General features: G+C 37.0%; 1 protein-coding gene across 1 annotated transcript in view; it reads right to left on the bottom strand.

The window, feature by feature from the left end:
- BNC2 (basonuclin 2) overlaps positions 1 to 15774 on the bottom strand; it is a 477043-nt gene that overhangs the window by 258725 nt on the left and 202544 nt on the right. The window contains exon 3 of the mRNA XM_055144211.1: positions 14267 to 14350. Coding sequence (XP_055000186.1) covers positions 14267 to 14350 — 84 coding nt within the window. The remainder of the gene's footprint in view (positions 1 to 14266; positions 14351 to 15774) is intronic.

Below are 15774 nucleotides of genomic sequence, written 5' to 3'. Positions count from 1 at the left end.
TCCCAGCATCCTATATGGTCCCCTGAGCACCGCCAGGGGTAATTCCTGAGTGCAGAGCCAGGATAACCCCCATGCATTGCTGGGTGTGACCCAAAAAGCAAAAAAAAAAAAAAAAGAAAAGAAAAAAGGAGTAAAATATTAACTGAATTTTTGAATGAATGGTAAAAAGTGATGTAGTTTCTACATGATACATGATCAAAGTTACCACCTAGTAAGTTTTGGATCATAACCCCCCCAAAAATATGTAACTATAATAAAAAGGACACAGTATTATACAAATTAGACCTTTTTATTGAGTTGACTCCTGAAATCAACGCCATGTCATATAAGCATTAAGGTCAGTCATACTATTTTTATTCCACTTTTCAACTTTTTTCTAGACTTTTTTTTTAATCACAGTGAGATACACAATTACAAAATTGTTCAAGATTGGCTTTCAGTCATATAATGTTTCAACACCGGTCCCTTTACCAGTGTATATTTCCCAAAGTTCCCCCCGCCCTGCCCCCCCATACATATACCCTCCCTACTTCTGCGGCAGACACTTTCTTCTCTTTCTCTCCCCCAACTCCTTCCTTCTGGGCATTATAGTTTGCAATATAAATACTGAAAAGTTATCATGTATATTCTTCTACCTACTTTCAAAACTCAGTTCTTGTCCAGAGCGATCATTTCTATTATTGTCATAGTGGTCCCTTCTCTACCCTAACTGACCTTCACTTGCCAACACACTTGTGGCAAGCTTCCAATCACTGACCAAGTTCTTCTGGCGCCTATTTCTCCTGGCCTTGTATATTATCCTTATACTTTTTAAAAATATATCCCACAAATCAGTACAGTCATTCTATGTCTGCCCCTTACTTGCTAACTCATTTCATTCAGCACGATACATGTAAATCCATTTATAAGCAAATGTCATGACTTCATTCCTAACAGCTGCATAGTATTCCATTGTGTAGATGCACCACAGTTTCTTTATCTGCTATTCATCTGCTCTTAGGCACTTAGATTGTTTCCAGATTCTGGCTATTGCCCTATACGCTTCTCTAAGTTTCTGGGTTTTGGCAGGGGACAGGGGTGTTTGGTCCAAGCCAGCAGTGCTCCAGGCAACTCCTTATTCAGTGCTCAGAAAACCATATGCAATATCCAGGATTTGAACCAGGTTGGCCAGATGCAAGTCAAGGGTCCATCTCTTGTATGATCTCTATAGTCCTTTAAATCTCAGGTAACACTGTTTAGTGACAGCATTAAATACACCTATTTGGGTTGGAGTTTTAAAAGGAAGTGTGTAAAACTGAGAAAAGTTGAATAAAAAATATATGGTGAAAATTTCGATCGATGTTTTAAGATCTAAAAGAGTCAAATCAGACTACGATAGAATTCTGCTTAATAATTGTTTTCTTTCTCTTTATTTTTCTATATTTGGGGGGCACACCCAAATGTGCTTGGGAATTTCTTCTGGCTCTGTATGCAGAGATCACTCCTGGTGGGCCATATGGCAGGCCAAGGATCAAACCAGTGTTGCATACAAGGCAAGCAGTATATACATTGTATTATCTCACTGTTCCCCTTAATAACTATGCTTTTTGTTGTTACTGTGATTTGATTTAATTTTGGGGACACACCTGGTGGTGCCTATGTACCACTCCTGGTACTCCTGGTAGTACTAGGGGACTATATGCAGTGCTAGGGATCAAACCTGGGCCCAGCCACTTACAAGGCGAGTGCTTTCCCAGCTATACTCTTTCTCAGTTCCTTAATAACTTTGTGTTCAAAAGCCTATAAAGAATAATGATCAAACACGAACCTGAGAGCATTCATTAGGCTGGAGTGCTTTCTTTTATGCAGGAGGGTCAGGTTCGATCTCCAGTATATAGTCCCTTGAGGACCACCAAGAGTGACCCTCAAGCATTGAGTACCATATTGGACATGGCCAAAAATCCTTCCCACCACACCCCAAAAAGGTAGCAAAGCAGTAAACAACTCTTCCCCATTTCAAAAACATGGTGTACTTGGAATAATGCTTATATATGTTTTGTAGCTATATATAAAGTAGATTCATGTCCTTCATGGAAAGGAAATGCATTCCTTAAAAATCACTGGGTGTGTCCCCAAAACAAAAATAAAATAGCTCCTATAAAACAACAAAATAAAGGTAAAGGAACACTTGAAGACATCTAAGAAACACTACCACAAAGCTGGGACTTAAAAGCAGCAAATATTTCAGTAACTTTCTAAAACTTTCAGACTCACACTTGAAAACTACGTATCAGGGCTAGGAGCAAGCTTCTACTCTGCATAAATAAAATTCTTTTAGATCTCTTTTCCCAATCACAACATCACACCTAGAAATACCCCTTATATGTCATACTTCCTAGAAGAAAATACATGGTCTCAAGACAAAAGTGTGGTGAGTTAATATTCAGAAGGCTAATAAGCAAATCAAAAATGAAAGCTAGTGACTAATCATTCTTGACTTGGGCGAGAGGGGTGTCTTTTATTCAATAAATCTTCCAATAGCATCAGTGAAAAAAGAGCACTCATTACAAGTACTCTCTCCCTCAATAATTCCTTTTTCGTTGTTTACCCCTTGGTCCTCATACATATTTTGAGTCTACCTAAACAATGTACCTTCATGCAACTCATTGTCTTCCTGAGAAGACAGGGGTAAAATCAGCTCTCCCAAAGACATCAAGAGTGAAGGACAGGGCTCAGAAGTAGAATAAATGCTTTGCATGTGTGAGCTCTGGGTTCATTTTCTGACCACAAAAGAAAAGAAAGAAGCAAGCCAAAATATATCCTGCAATATATGGATAAAATGATATTTGTTCAAAAATGCAGAAAGAGATCTGATTGTGATGTAATTTACAGTTAAAAGGGAAAGTAAACTATAAAAGGAGAACTTGGGGGAGGCAGAACACAAAAAGACTAGATAATTTCCATCCAGAAAAGCAGGTACACCAGAAGCCACACATGTCAGATAACTTCTTTAGGATATAACTTACAGCTCTCTACATTTTTTCTATCTGTCAGACTATATTCAACATACCAAGACACACAGCCTCTTATTGCTACAACTCTGAAATCAATTACCTATACAATCTCAGAAACAGGTTTATTCTAGAAGTACAAGTAAGAAGTCAGCACACATTATTGGTCACCTCTTCAATTCAGATACATTCTGTCCTACTATATGCCTGGCTCATCAGCATATATCTTGATTTTTTATAGTGATTTGACAAATACTGACTTCCAAGAACCGGACGCAAAACTCCTTCAAATGTATCTGCATAGTTCAACAGTGACTGAAATTGTGAACCTGTCTTGTGCCATAATTTCTTTCATTAAACAGAAGATCATTCATAGATGACTGGTCTAAAATCTTTTAATAGTTACTGATTCACAAAACCACAGAATTATTACATATTTTGCTAACAGCTAAGACTGTTGTGATGGCATCATAGATAATCAGGGTTCAAACAGGAATATCTGTGGAACTCCTGTAAAGATGAGACAAAACACTTAAAATTACATAACCAATATCTGATTTGTCAGTTTAGAAATGTTTGATATCAATCACTTGTAAGTAAGAAAATGTTTGATATCAATCATTTGCAAATAAGGGGGGAAACCCTAATAGTCTACGGAAAAATGAGTCACAATGAAAAGGCTGAATAATATTTATAACGATCATCTGCATAATCCTAAAAGAACACAGTTCTAAATCCATACTCTAGATGAGTTAAGTAGCAACAACAAATATCTGTCATCAGAGTTCATAAAAATAAATCAAGAATTACCTACAACATTTTTTCTACTGTTGATTAGTTAAATTATAGAACACCACTACCAAGATGTGTTAAACAGTGAGAGAATTCTGTCATGGGATCAGTTTAGCAACATAAGAGCAAGATCAATAAAATCCACATTTTTTGCTAAATTTCCTCAAAGCAAAGTTTTTATTTTGTGACAAGAGGTTACCAAATTCATAGAGTCAGGGAAATGAAAATGGGGAAAAGCAAGTATGATCAATTAGGGGGAAACAAAAACCCAGAAATAATTATAAGTTAAGATACTAAATATTATCACACTGAACTTGGTCCTTTGTATTAAGGATGCCAGTTCATAATTTATTTTTAATTGTATCTGGTTTTAGCTCTTGAGTAACAAATATTCTTTGCATGTTTTAGATATGGTCTTATATAACTAATAACTACAGACACGTGTCCACTGTACATCAAAGAAGAAAACTGTTTATTCAGGAAATTATTAATGGCTTAATTATAAGTAAAACTTTTTATTTAAAACCCAGTAGCAGAAGAGAGTATAGCCAAAAGACAGAAAGTAGCTCTCATAACGAACCTTGTAGTTTTAAGAATGGCATTTCCTTTTCCTTCTCTGGGTCAGTAATTGAGCATTCAAAGGAAATAAAATACAATAATATACTAGGGAATATCCTGAGAGAGAGAAAAAAAAACTTCCAACCTATTTCTCTCTCCTCACACACTCAACTAGAAAGGTATGGGTGGGACATTCTAATTAAAACTTCTAGTTCTTATGGTCCTCTATCTACACAAATCCCAGTAAAGAAAGGACTGCAGGATCAGACCTGTACTAAGAAAGTATACCATCATCACATTAATTGTATTATTACTTCATAATGCTAAGCAGCCAGGTTTATATAGAAGAGATTAAATAACAAGATAATTTTATAAACAATACTCATTTCATCAGTGTACCAAATAAGTTTGATTCATATCACTGACTGTTCTAATTAATTTATGCATCCACATGCTTTAATTTACACAGACAGACACCTACACTAGGATGGGGTAGCTATTTTTTTAATGTCTTGAACTTTGAGATGGGTTCATGTTTAGATTTCCCAATGTTGCTGTTTTAGTTACTTTACACTTCAAAAATGATGCGATAGCTAAAATATCTTGAATTAAGGTTGAAGCATGCAGAAAGAAAATATTTTATCAAACTCTATGCCTATCTCCTCATGCCAACATTGCATACTTAATTTTAGTTGATCTCACTTTATTCAAGCTTATAGGTCTGTTCACGGCAAACTTGAGAGCCTACTTCTTTTAACCAATTCCAATTTAAAAAAATGGTTTTGGGGCCACCCCTGGCAATACTCAGGGCTATTCATAGATCTGCAGTCAGGGATCACTCTTGACATGGCACAGGGTACCATATGTGGTGCCAGGGATTGAACTCAGGTCAGTTGTATGCAAGGCAAGTGCCCAATCACTATACTGTCATTCCCATCCCTCCACTTGAAAACTTTTGATGGACAAATTAATTTCATTCCAGCTCAATTTTTATCAAAATTTTTATATAGTGGGATTCCTGGGCTGAAAATAAGAGAACAGTGAGTAATGCATTTACTCACTGCATTACTTTACAAATGCATTACTTTAAATGCATCCAACCCAAATTTAATCCCTGGTGTCATCCAAACGGTCCCCAGAGTCCCACCAAAAGTGATCCCTAAGCAAGCCATAAGCATAGTTGGTGTGACCCAAACCCCTCCTCCACCCCCCAAAAAATACTGATGCTCCCATACTTGTTCTTTTAGGTTTTGTTTGTTTTGAGGCCACACCTGTCATGCTCAGTTCAGGGTTGGCCATGTGTAACATAAGCACCTTGCTGGCTGTTCTATCTAATCCCCATATTCATTTTAATTTAATTTTAATTTTTTAATTGAATCACTTTAAACTACAACGTTACTTAAATTACTGAGTTTCAGACATACAGTATTTCAACACCAATCCTTCACCAGCAACAAATACCATAACAAATGTCCTTAATTTTCCTTCCTGCCCCCAACCTCTATGACAGGCACCCTTCTCTTCTACCACTGTTCTAGTGTTCTTTTCCCTAACTTATCTGCCTTCACCCTCAGCCCTGTTCCCAGTGGCAAGCTTCCTATTGAAGATCAGTTCTCTTGCATTTCCTTTCTATTTCTTTTGGGCATTTTATATCCCCCTGCAAAGTTTCAATTATTCTACATGACCCAGTAATTCCACTCCCAGGAATATACCCCAAGGCTCAAAAGCACAATGCAGAAAAGACACCTGCACTCCTATGTTCATTGCAACATTATTCAAATATAGAGACAACCTAAATGTCCAAAAACAGGTAACTGGATAAAGAAACTACAGTACACATACAAAATGAGATACTATTTGGGTATAAGAAAAGAGAAAGTAGTGCAATTTGCTGCTACGTGGATGAATCTGGAGAATATCATGTTGAATGAAATCAGTCAGAGAGTAACAGACTCAGAATGATCTCTCTCATATGTGAGATATAAACTTTGTAGGGAAATATCAATTGCCCTATATTCATTTTAATGCAAGCAGTTTCTAGTGAATTGTGGTAGGCTGAATTTCTCGAGGGATGAGGTTGAAACACTCACAGCAGTGATCATGGCTCAGTCCAGGCTCTGTGCTCAGGGCTGAGCTTAGTGATCGATCCTGACAGGTTTATAGGGACCATATGAGTTGCTGGGGACTGAACCTGCATCAACTACACAAAAAGCAAGCACACTACCTGCTGTACTATGGCTCCAGACCCTTATAATGTTTTTTAAATGTATCATCTCCACTAAAATAGGAGCTTGAGTAAAAAAAATTTAAGTACACCCTAGAATTCTATTTTACAATACCAAGTAGCACCAGTCAACATTTAGAAATAGAAAAATTCCAAAGAGGGAGGAAAACTAAATTCATCCCAATTCCATAACCAAAAACAGATTAAAACAACATCTCATTTTGTCAGTCCTCAGGGAATGTCAACTACCAGGGAGAGTTGTTTATATTCTCAAGTAAAGAGCATAGATGTGCCTAAAGAATCAGAAATTCTCAAAGAGGGATATCAAGGTGGATAACATGTCATCCTCCAGCTTGCAATATTTATGCAAAACAATGACACCAAATATCAAACTCCCAGAGATGTTCTATAGAATGCTAAGTTATGTATGAATTTGCCCTAGTTTAGTAAGTTAAGAACCCCACCTATATATATATATATACACCTGATGTCTTGCTGTATTTTTCTATCAAAAAAACCCAACTGGTCCTTACCATCTCAAAAAGAATGTTTTTATATAAAAATTCGTTAAATAATGTACCACTTTCATAATATTGATCCTACAATCTGTAACTCTGTGAAGTGGTTCAACAGGATGTCATCACTACATAGCAACTTGTTTCATTTACAGTATCTGTTTCATTTCGACTCATGAGCTAATATAATTCAATTTTTTTTAACTGCACACAGGCTGCTAGACACATGTGCATGGCAAATGGAATCTGAACTTAGCTTAACAGCCTCATTTATTCCTGATGGTTTAAATTATTTCATCACAATTAATGACACCCCCTCAGCTTCCTGTGCAGTGCTGCCAGATGTTCAGAGACCACAAAGCCACTCTCTTCTTTGACGGCTGGTGACAAGTCGTCCTCTGAAGGACGTTCCCTAGGTACGCAGGCTGGATGACACCTCCATTGCTTAGCACCTCTCTGCCTCCCAGAGTAACCATGTTGAGGAAAATGCAGGAAGGCTAGCTTTTGCATTAGAAACCAGCAAATGCATTAGCGAGGGCAAATTATGTGAAATGATCTAAACTCAGAAGAACTTGGCTCTTGCCACAGAAGTGCCTTACCTTGTTGTTTTCTCAAAGAGCACTTCACCTCCACCTTCCCAGTCACTGGCATCCAGAGGATGCCTCACATGATGTCAGTCCTCAAGGAATTTCAATGAATAATAAAAAATATACACTTTTCCACAGGTATAATTTTGGTCATTTTGTCATTTTTTAAAGGGGTGATGTTTAAACTTACTACTTTTATCATGATAGTCATCTTATTTTTGAGAGTGACAGTAGGAACAATTTAACACTGCATCTTCAACTCCAATTTTCTTCTATTCAATACACTACCAAAAGAGAAATATGCCAACTGCTGTGAATAGTTTATTCCTTTTCTCTCTTAAGCTTTACTGTAGTAAAATATTTTTTAAAAAATAATTGTACACAAGCTATAATGTTTCTTTTCATTCTTAGGCTTACTACAATTTAATCAGTTCAGGAGCTTTTGGCTCTTAGCTCTTGTTGGATTTTGCTTGTGTTTTTTATGTTTTAAATATATACTACAAAGAAAATTCCATTGTTTTATTTTGATTCTAAAATGTGCAAAGTCACTTACTACTTTACTTAGCAAAAAAAATGGTTTCCTCAGCACATAAATTTGGAGCAATTATCTCCACATTAATCATTTGATTTTCAGTAAAAAATAAATTCACACAAACAGGTAGCAAGAGGGCAGCTGAAATAGTACAAACACACTTTTACAATAAGATTCAATGCTACAGCTCTAATTTGGAAAACATTTCCATCCACTCAAGAACATGTGGCAGACATTTTATGGATTATTTTTTAAATGTTTTTTAAAAAATACTGATCTTATTCAGGGAATAAGGGGCCTTTTCGTTTGCCAGAAAGTGAAATAGGAAAACTGAAAGGCCACCTGTGTCAGCCCACCCTATAGTATGAACACAAGCTATAAATGCATTTTGGAAAATGTTTTTAAACTGAGATTTAAAAAAATCAATATCAATACAGATTCCAAGCAGATGCAAAAGGCTTCTGTGCATGTTAGTGATTATGTGTGTGGCCCACACAGCCTAATTTCAGATGTCTCTAAAATACAGTGCACTTTCCATTTTATATGCTACTTGGGACTAAAATTCAGACCTCATCCACATCAACTTCAACAATGAACAAAAAATACTAAATAAGCTAATCAAGCCAAATAAGTTGAATTTCCCCCTCATAGGCTTTTTTAAAAAATCTTAAATGACTACTGAATTTGCCAAATAACTAAACGTTTTCACAGTTGTTTATTAAAATTACTTTTTGAGGAAGTCCTACAAAATCAAGTCTAGTTTTTATCAAACATCAGACAATCAGACAAAAGTTATAATAATGGCATACTTGCAACAAGCAGAAAACAATAGGAAACTCTTAGCACTCCCAGAGTTGCATCAAATTTTCCATGGACCGAAACTAAAATGAAATAGTTCAATTACTGAGAGGTAGATAAGTAAAATAAACAAATAATTTCATAGAGTGAAGTTGAGAGAGTCATATGGACTTCATTCTGTTGTCTCCAAATTCTTTATTGGAGGGGGAGAAAGGAGCTGAATAAACTTTAAACTCTCATGTAGGGATGTATTGCCTGTGTATCCCTGGCAGATGTGGAAAGGAGATGAAATGGGCAAGGGAGAATCAAATATCCCATCGCTGCAGGTTTGCAAAGGGGGAAAAGCACTGCAAAGATCTCACATCTGGCAATCATTTGTCAATAGCTGGAAAGAGAACGGCAGGAAACTTTCTGGCTCTTGGAGAAGATGAAAAGACAAAAACCATGTGACACACACACATACACACACTGCAATGGTACAATGACTACTACACTTATTCTCCACCTCTTTTCTCCAACATCCCCTAAATTTAATGATCTTCAGATATACTCTATTCCATGGTTAAAAACATGCAGTCACTTTACTTGTTAAAGCTGCAGTGTATGTACATTTTTCAAATAAACCCCAGGGCTGATGTTAGAAAATCAAAATCAGTCAAGCATAGACTGCCTGGTACTTTGGGCAGGAATCCTTGTGGTTTAGTCAATAAACAGAATCTGAATGAAAGACACCACAGTAACTAGACAGTAACTTTTTGAACAGTTCTTAAGCTGAAGGGGTGGGAGGATTGGAGGGGTGAGTAGGTAGGCTGGGAAGGCGGGTGCATGGGTGACCACGGACATAAGTTACCAGTCCACTTAGATCATTCAGCCTAACTGTGACAAACAAAACTGCATTTAGCACAAGGCTATCTGCCTGCATGCTTGCTTGCTTATTCTCTCTCTCTCTCTTTCTCTCTCTCTCTCTCTTCCTCCCCCCTCCCTCCCTCCTTCCCAGCCCCTGTTCCCTCTCTCTCTCCTCCCTCTCTCATGAATTTTTATGTATGAGATGTTGTGAATGAATTCAAAGGACATAGTTCTTTTACAAAATACTTAAACCTATTTAATGGAGGTGGAAAGGAGAAGCTGTTGATTGAGACTTATTGATATGGATGGTACTACCTCTGTTGAGTCCATACTAGTGATTACAAAATAAAAAAATTGCTAGCTTTACTATGAACTCATAAAAATCACAGTTTTTTCCCCAAAAGTCTATAATATAATTAAAAGTTTTTAAGATAATTCATACAAAATTAAGTTCTCCAAATTCACAGACACAAAAACTACTCATGGTGATTGATAGACTTCAGCAGACAGCTTTAGTTGACCCTTATGTAGCATTTAACTAACAGCAGCCGCCAAGCTCATCCCTGTGATTCCTTAAGTGAATGCTGCAGGTTGTTTAATAACCTGGCAAATTCACAGTAGCTTGTCAAATTATTACAGGAACAGTGTCATCACTAAACAAGCCTGATCACGGTTAATTACAATGCAGACTAGAGAGCAGCCACAATTGTTCATTAATTACAGGAAGCACCTCATTTAAATTTTATGGAAATTTACACTTGCACCCCGGTATGTCTGGAAAAGAACAGGATCCTTCAAGCATTCACAAAAGAAAGGAGTCTGTGGTTTATGAAACATCACAGCAAATTGTGTCTACTCTGGTCTTGAAATATTGGTTCATTATTTACTTTAATATTCTAAGCATTTTAGTGGTGAAATATAACTAGTTAAACCACACATCTTAAATTCCCAACCAAGAATGGAAATGCTAGACTAACTGTATGTAACTGTATGTAACAATGGAATTCTTAAGGGTCACTGTTAGACTAAGAAATTAACTTTTCTTTGATTAAGATAAAAATACTCTGCAATCTTTAAGAAATGTCTGTATCAGAATAACCATTTTCTTTAAAATAATTATATTAGAGAATACATTGTTACTCCTACACATCAGTTAACTTCTCAAGCAAAATATTCCATACCTACTTTATGAACTACCATAGGGGGCTGGAGTGATAGCACAGCGGGTAGGGCGCTTGCCTTGCATGCGGCCGACCCGGGTTCAATTCCCAGCATCCCATATGGTCCCCTGAGTACCGCCAGGGGTAATTCCTGAGTGCAGAGCCAGGAGTGACCCCTGTGCATCGCTGGGTGTGACCCAAAAAGAAAAAAAAAGAGAACTACCATAAAAATTAATAAAGTTATACAGCAAATCAGTCTTAATTTCCTTTTATTTTTCTAAATCAAGTATGTTAATATGAAAATAAAGCAAACACCCTTACAAAAGGAAAGCAGGAACTTTTAAGGATGACAGACATTCAAAACCAAAAGTAAACTGATAAAATAATGTAATGAACCTTGGAGTTATTAAATGATAAAGTTGCTAAGCCATATGAAACTTTAGGGCAAAACGGAAGTAGATAAGAACAGAAAAGGGCTACACCAGTAATGTCATGATAACTTCTACCAGTCAAGCACTGTAGCACTGTCATCCCATTGTTCATCGATTTGCTCAACCAAGCACCAGTAACATCTCCATTGTGAGACTTGTTACTGTTTTTGGTATATTGCATACACCATGGGTAGCTTGCCAGGCTCTGTTGGGCAGGCAGGATACTCCTGGTAGCTTGCCAGGCTCTCCGAGAGGGATGGAGGAATCAAACCCAGGTCTGCCGCGTGCAAAGCAAACACCCACCCGCAGTGCTATTGCTCCAGTTCTCCCAGTCAAAATATTTAAAAAAAAAGTAATGAGGGCAATGCTTCAAAATGAAGAATCTCCTCATAGAAAAGGTTATAAATAAGCCATTGCTCTTAAATCTTAATTGCATACATTATTCTGAAAAATCAAGAGGCCAAACAGTAAATACTTGGGTGTAATGCCTGGCCTCAAAGGAAAGCCTAAGCTTTCCTTTAAGCAAGAGAGCATATAATTCTGGGAATTCTTATAGTGCATTCCCTGGTATATAAAGCTGGTCTTAAAATAATGGCTCAAGGCCAGAGTGATAGTACAGGACTAGGGTGTCTGTCTGCCTTGCATGTGGCTGTCCCTGGTTTGATTCCTCGCATCCCTTATAGTTCCCCAAGCACCACTAGGACTAGTTCCTGAGTGCAGAGCCAAGAGTAACCCCTGAGTATTTTCAACAACTATGACTCAAAAAGTAAAAAAAAATTAAAAAATAAAACAGCTCAATGACAAGAAAAGCAACAAAACGGACCAGAATATGTGCCACATCAAGAACACATAGCGTGGCAAATCTAAACTAAATCCTAGTCCAAAATTGTTACCTGGTGAAGAACATTTAAATGTCAAATTTCTTATGGCTAACATAATATAAAAACATACCAACAATTGAATGTATGGAAGACATATTGAGAGAGAGGAAAGGAGGACAGTAACTCAAGTAGATTCTTGTTAATTCAATCCACCACAAATTGACCCTCTTTCAATAGATTCAATCTTTCTACTCAATTTACTAAAATGGTGGATGCTTCAGATGACAAATCCAATAAATACTTTCATGTCTTTTTGTTGAGGAACTTGGTCTTCTTTGTAAGGCTCATGCTAAATTGTCAACACCACAACTGTTTAACCTACAACCAGAGTTTCACGCATTATTTACAAATATATTTTATCCCCTGCTGTATAAAAATAATGTGCTCCAACAGTCTCTCTTGGTTTATTTCATATGCTTACATCTACAAAATCTATTGCTCCTGCACTGTATTTCAACGTTCAAAAATAGGTAATTCAAACACCCACCCATGACAGACCATTCCAGGTGACATGTTTGAAGAACACTGCTTGTCCAACGAAAGAGGTCAAGGTTCAGATTATTCACAACCCCAAGTCTTCCATCACTCTGCATTTATGTGTCACACACAAGCTGTTAGCTTTCTAAACACTGGAACTACACAATCATGTCTCATTATGTGTTACACCTGCTTTTCTGCTGTATTCTAGCCATATACCTAGAGTATCAGCTTGTGGTACAACAGAACTCAGGTGGTCTGTTCTAGGCCAAGCACAGGTGTGCAAGAGACAATATGCCTGTCAGTGCCATAAAACTGACATTTCATCCTATCACCATTTCCACCACCATCATTCAAACTGTGGAGAAGTTCATTTTAAAAACTATTCTCTTTATTCATATGAGATATCTTAATCAGTAAAAATGTTTTACAACTGATCTTACTGTGCTTACTCCTTAAATCTAAAATTTAAAAAATCAGACCAAATGGAAGTTCTAAAAGTAAACTGAGTTTGTTTACACTAGGGTATATCATTCATGCTAAAGTTTCAATCTGTACCTATCACTGGCACATACAGTTCCTAAAATATTAGAAGACACATGGAGATAAACGGAGATATGCCATGGGCCAAGATATCATACTTCAATATCAAATTTTTCAACAAAGCTTACAATTTTTCATTCCTTAAAAGTACATAAAATAACTAAATTAAAATTACTAAATTTTTAAAGGTATATAAGAAAAAAACAGTATATTAGAAAAAATTAGTAATTAACTTATTATCATGCTATAGGAAATATCTCCCAATATATAACAAAGGAATACCCATCATTAAGTCCAGTTTTTCTACAGCAGTGCCCAAACTGTTATTCTGAACTCAGAGACCATAATGCAAGAAGTGTGACTTACTTATTATGTATGTTCAGTGCCTAGGAATGTGCTTTAGCACATGATAATGTTATAAAAATGAGAACTAGGGCCTGGGATGTGCATGTAGGGTACATGCCTCACATATATGAAGCCCTAGGTTCAATCCCAGGCACAAAAGCAAAAAGAAAAGAGCTAATATTTACTGAGTGTCTGTTATGCACAAATCCATACACTAACTGGTATTGACACATTAGGACATTTACTCCTCATAACCACCTTGTACAGTAGACCTCCATTTCATAGAGAAGCTCAGTAAGGTTAAACAGCTGCCCAAACATCTCATAGGTTTGCATTCACCTAGGCAGCCAGCCTCAGACACTTCGTTCATATTTACTACCTAATATAACATTTCTTGAATAAATAAAGTATCTTCAGTTACAAACAACTCATCCTTAAAAGGAGTTTTTGCTGCACATATGTTACACTGGTCTCGCACACGTCTCTATGATTTTCCATTTTCCAGTGCCACTGATATATCTGTATGATCTTCAGGGACCACTATTTCTGTGATACCTCCCCAACTGATAAAATGGTAAGACTCCAACCTGGACTTCCAGCCTCTGGTCTGGCTCCTCCAGGTTTGGGCAAAAGTCTGCACCCAGCACTCTGCCAGCACATGCCACTGGAACCTGAGGGAATACGGCCGAGTTAGATGCTGGGTGTGGAGGCTGTTGAGAACTGCACACAAATACACTTAACTCAGGCAAAAGCAAGGACACCCCAACTGCATCTCTCACACAGACCTTATAAGTCTGATGGCAAATATACTTAAATATCATACAGTCAAGTACATTAATTATGAAAAAGTAAATTCCAAGAGCATCCACATGTATTGTATTTCCCCTTAAAACCTCAGCATGCAGCACAAAGGACAGAGGAAGAAAAGTAGAAGGAAATGAGCAAATAAGATAAGGGGCAGAGAAACTATTTTTTTTTATACACATAGATGGCATCTCACCCCTATATTTTCATTTTCTTGTGTGGGAATTAAAATTGTATTCTATAGTTTTTAAAGTTCTTTCAATTCCTAAAATAGCATTAAAATTTACTCTTCCTTGAAATGAGTCAGAAAGAAAGAGACAGACATAGAAAGATTGCACTCATATGTGGAATATAATGTAACTGAGAAGTACAAGTTGGCAACAATGCAACTTCTGGCAGATATCTCTCTGGACTTAGTTACTAAAATACTAAATTACAGAAACCCAAAACTGAGAGGCCGCTAAGTGTGGTCACTCGACCTCATACCTCTTCATCCTCAGCAATGGAAAACAAATCATCTAATGCTTCCTTTTCAGCAGGTCTGACTTTAGGGGAGAGACTCTCCAAACAATAATAGTGAGTTTTGTTGAAATATTGTATGCAATCAAAGTGAAAGTAAAGTGAAATTTATTAGTTACACAGGCGGGGGGGGGGCTTAGGGTGGAGGGGCTAGGGGCGTGGGGGGGTTTGGGGTGTGAGGGGGCGGGATGGAGCTATACTGGGATTCTTGGTGGTGGAATATGAGCACTGGTGAAGGGATGGGTATTCGAGCATTGTATAACTGAGATTTAAACCTGAAAACTTTGTAACTTTCCACATGGTGACTCAATAAAAAATTTAAAAAAAAAATTACTCTTCTTTTTCTTGATATAGGCTAGCACAAGATTTTGTTTACTACTTGTTTACTTATGTTACATTATGCAGATTATTCTGTGTTCTGCTCTAATAATAATTTTAGAAAATGGGACTAGAGCAACAGCACAGCAGGTAGAGCATTTGCCTTGCAAGTGGCACCTGGATTTGATACCTGGAATCCTCTATGATCCTCTGAGCACTACCAGGAGTGATCCCTGAGTGCAGAACCAGGAGTAAGTCCTGAGCACACCTGGTTGTAGCACCAAAACCAATAGCTGAAATTTACTGAATGCTTATACCTAGAATTATATATTGAAAGCAACTAAATTCCTGTGCAAAAGTTGAATTATTAACTACTTTCATTTTCTTTTATTCCATTCTCCAGCTTTCAAAAAATTATCTTCCATTTAAACTGGTATTCTGGGGCTGGAGTGAT

This window comes from Sorex araneus, chromosome 1, assembly GCF_027595985.1.
Source record: "Sorex araneus isolate mSorAra2 chromosome 1, mSorAra2.pri, whole genome shotgun sequence".
NCBI lineage: Eukaryota > Metazoa > Chordata > Mammalia > Eulipotyphla > Soricidae > Sorex > Sorex araneus.
The sequence above is the reverse complement of the archived record's forward strand: the minus strand, read 5'-3'. Positions and strand labels throughout refer to the sequence as shown.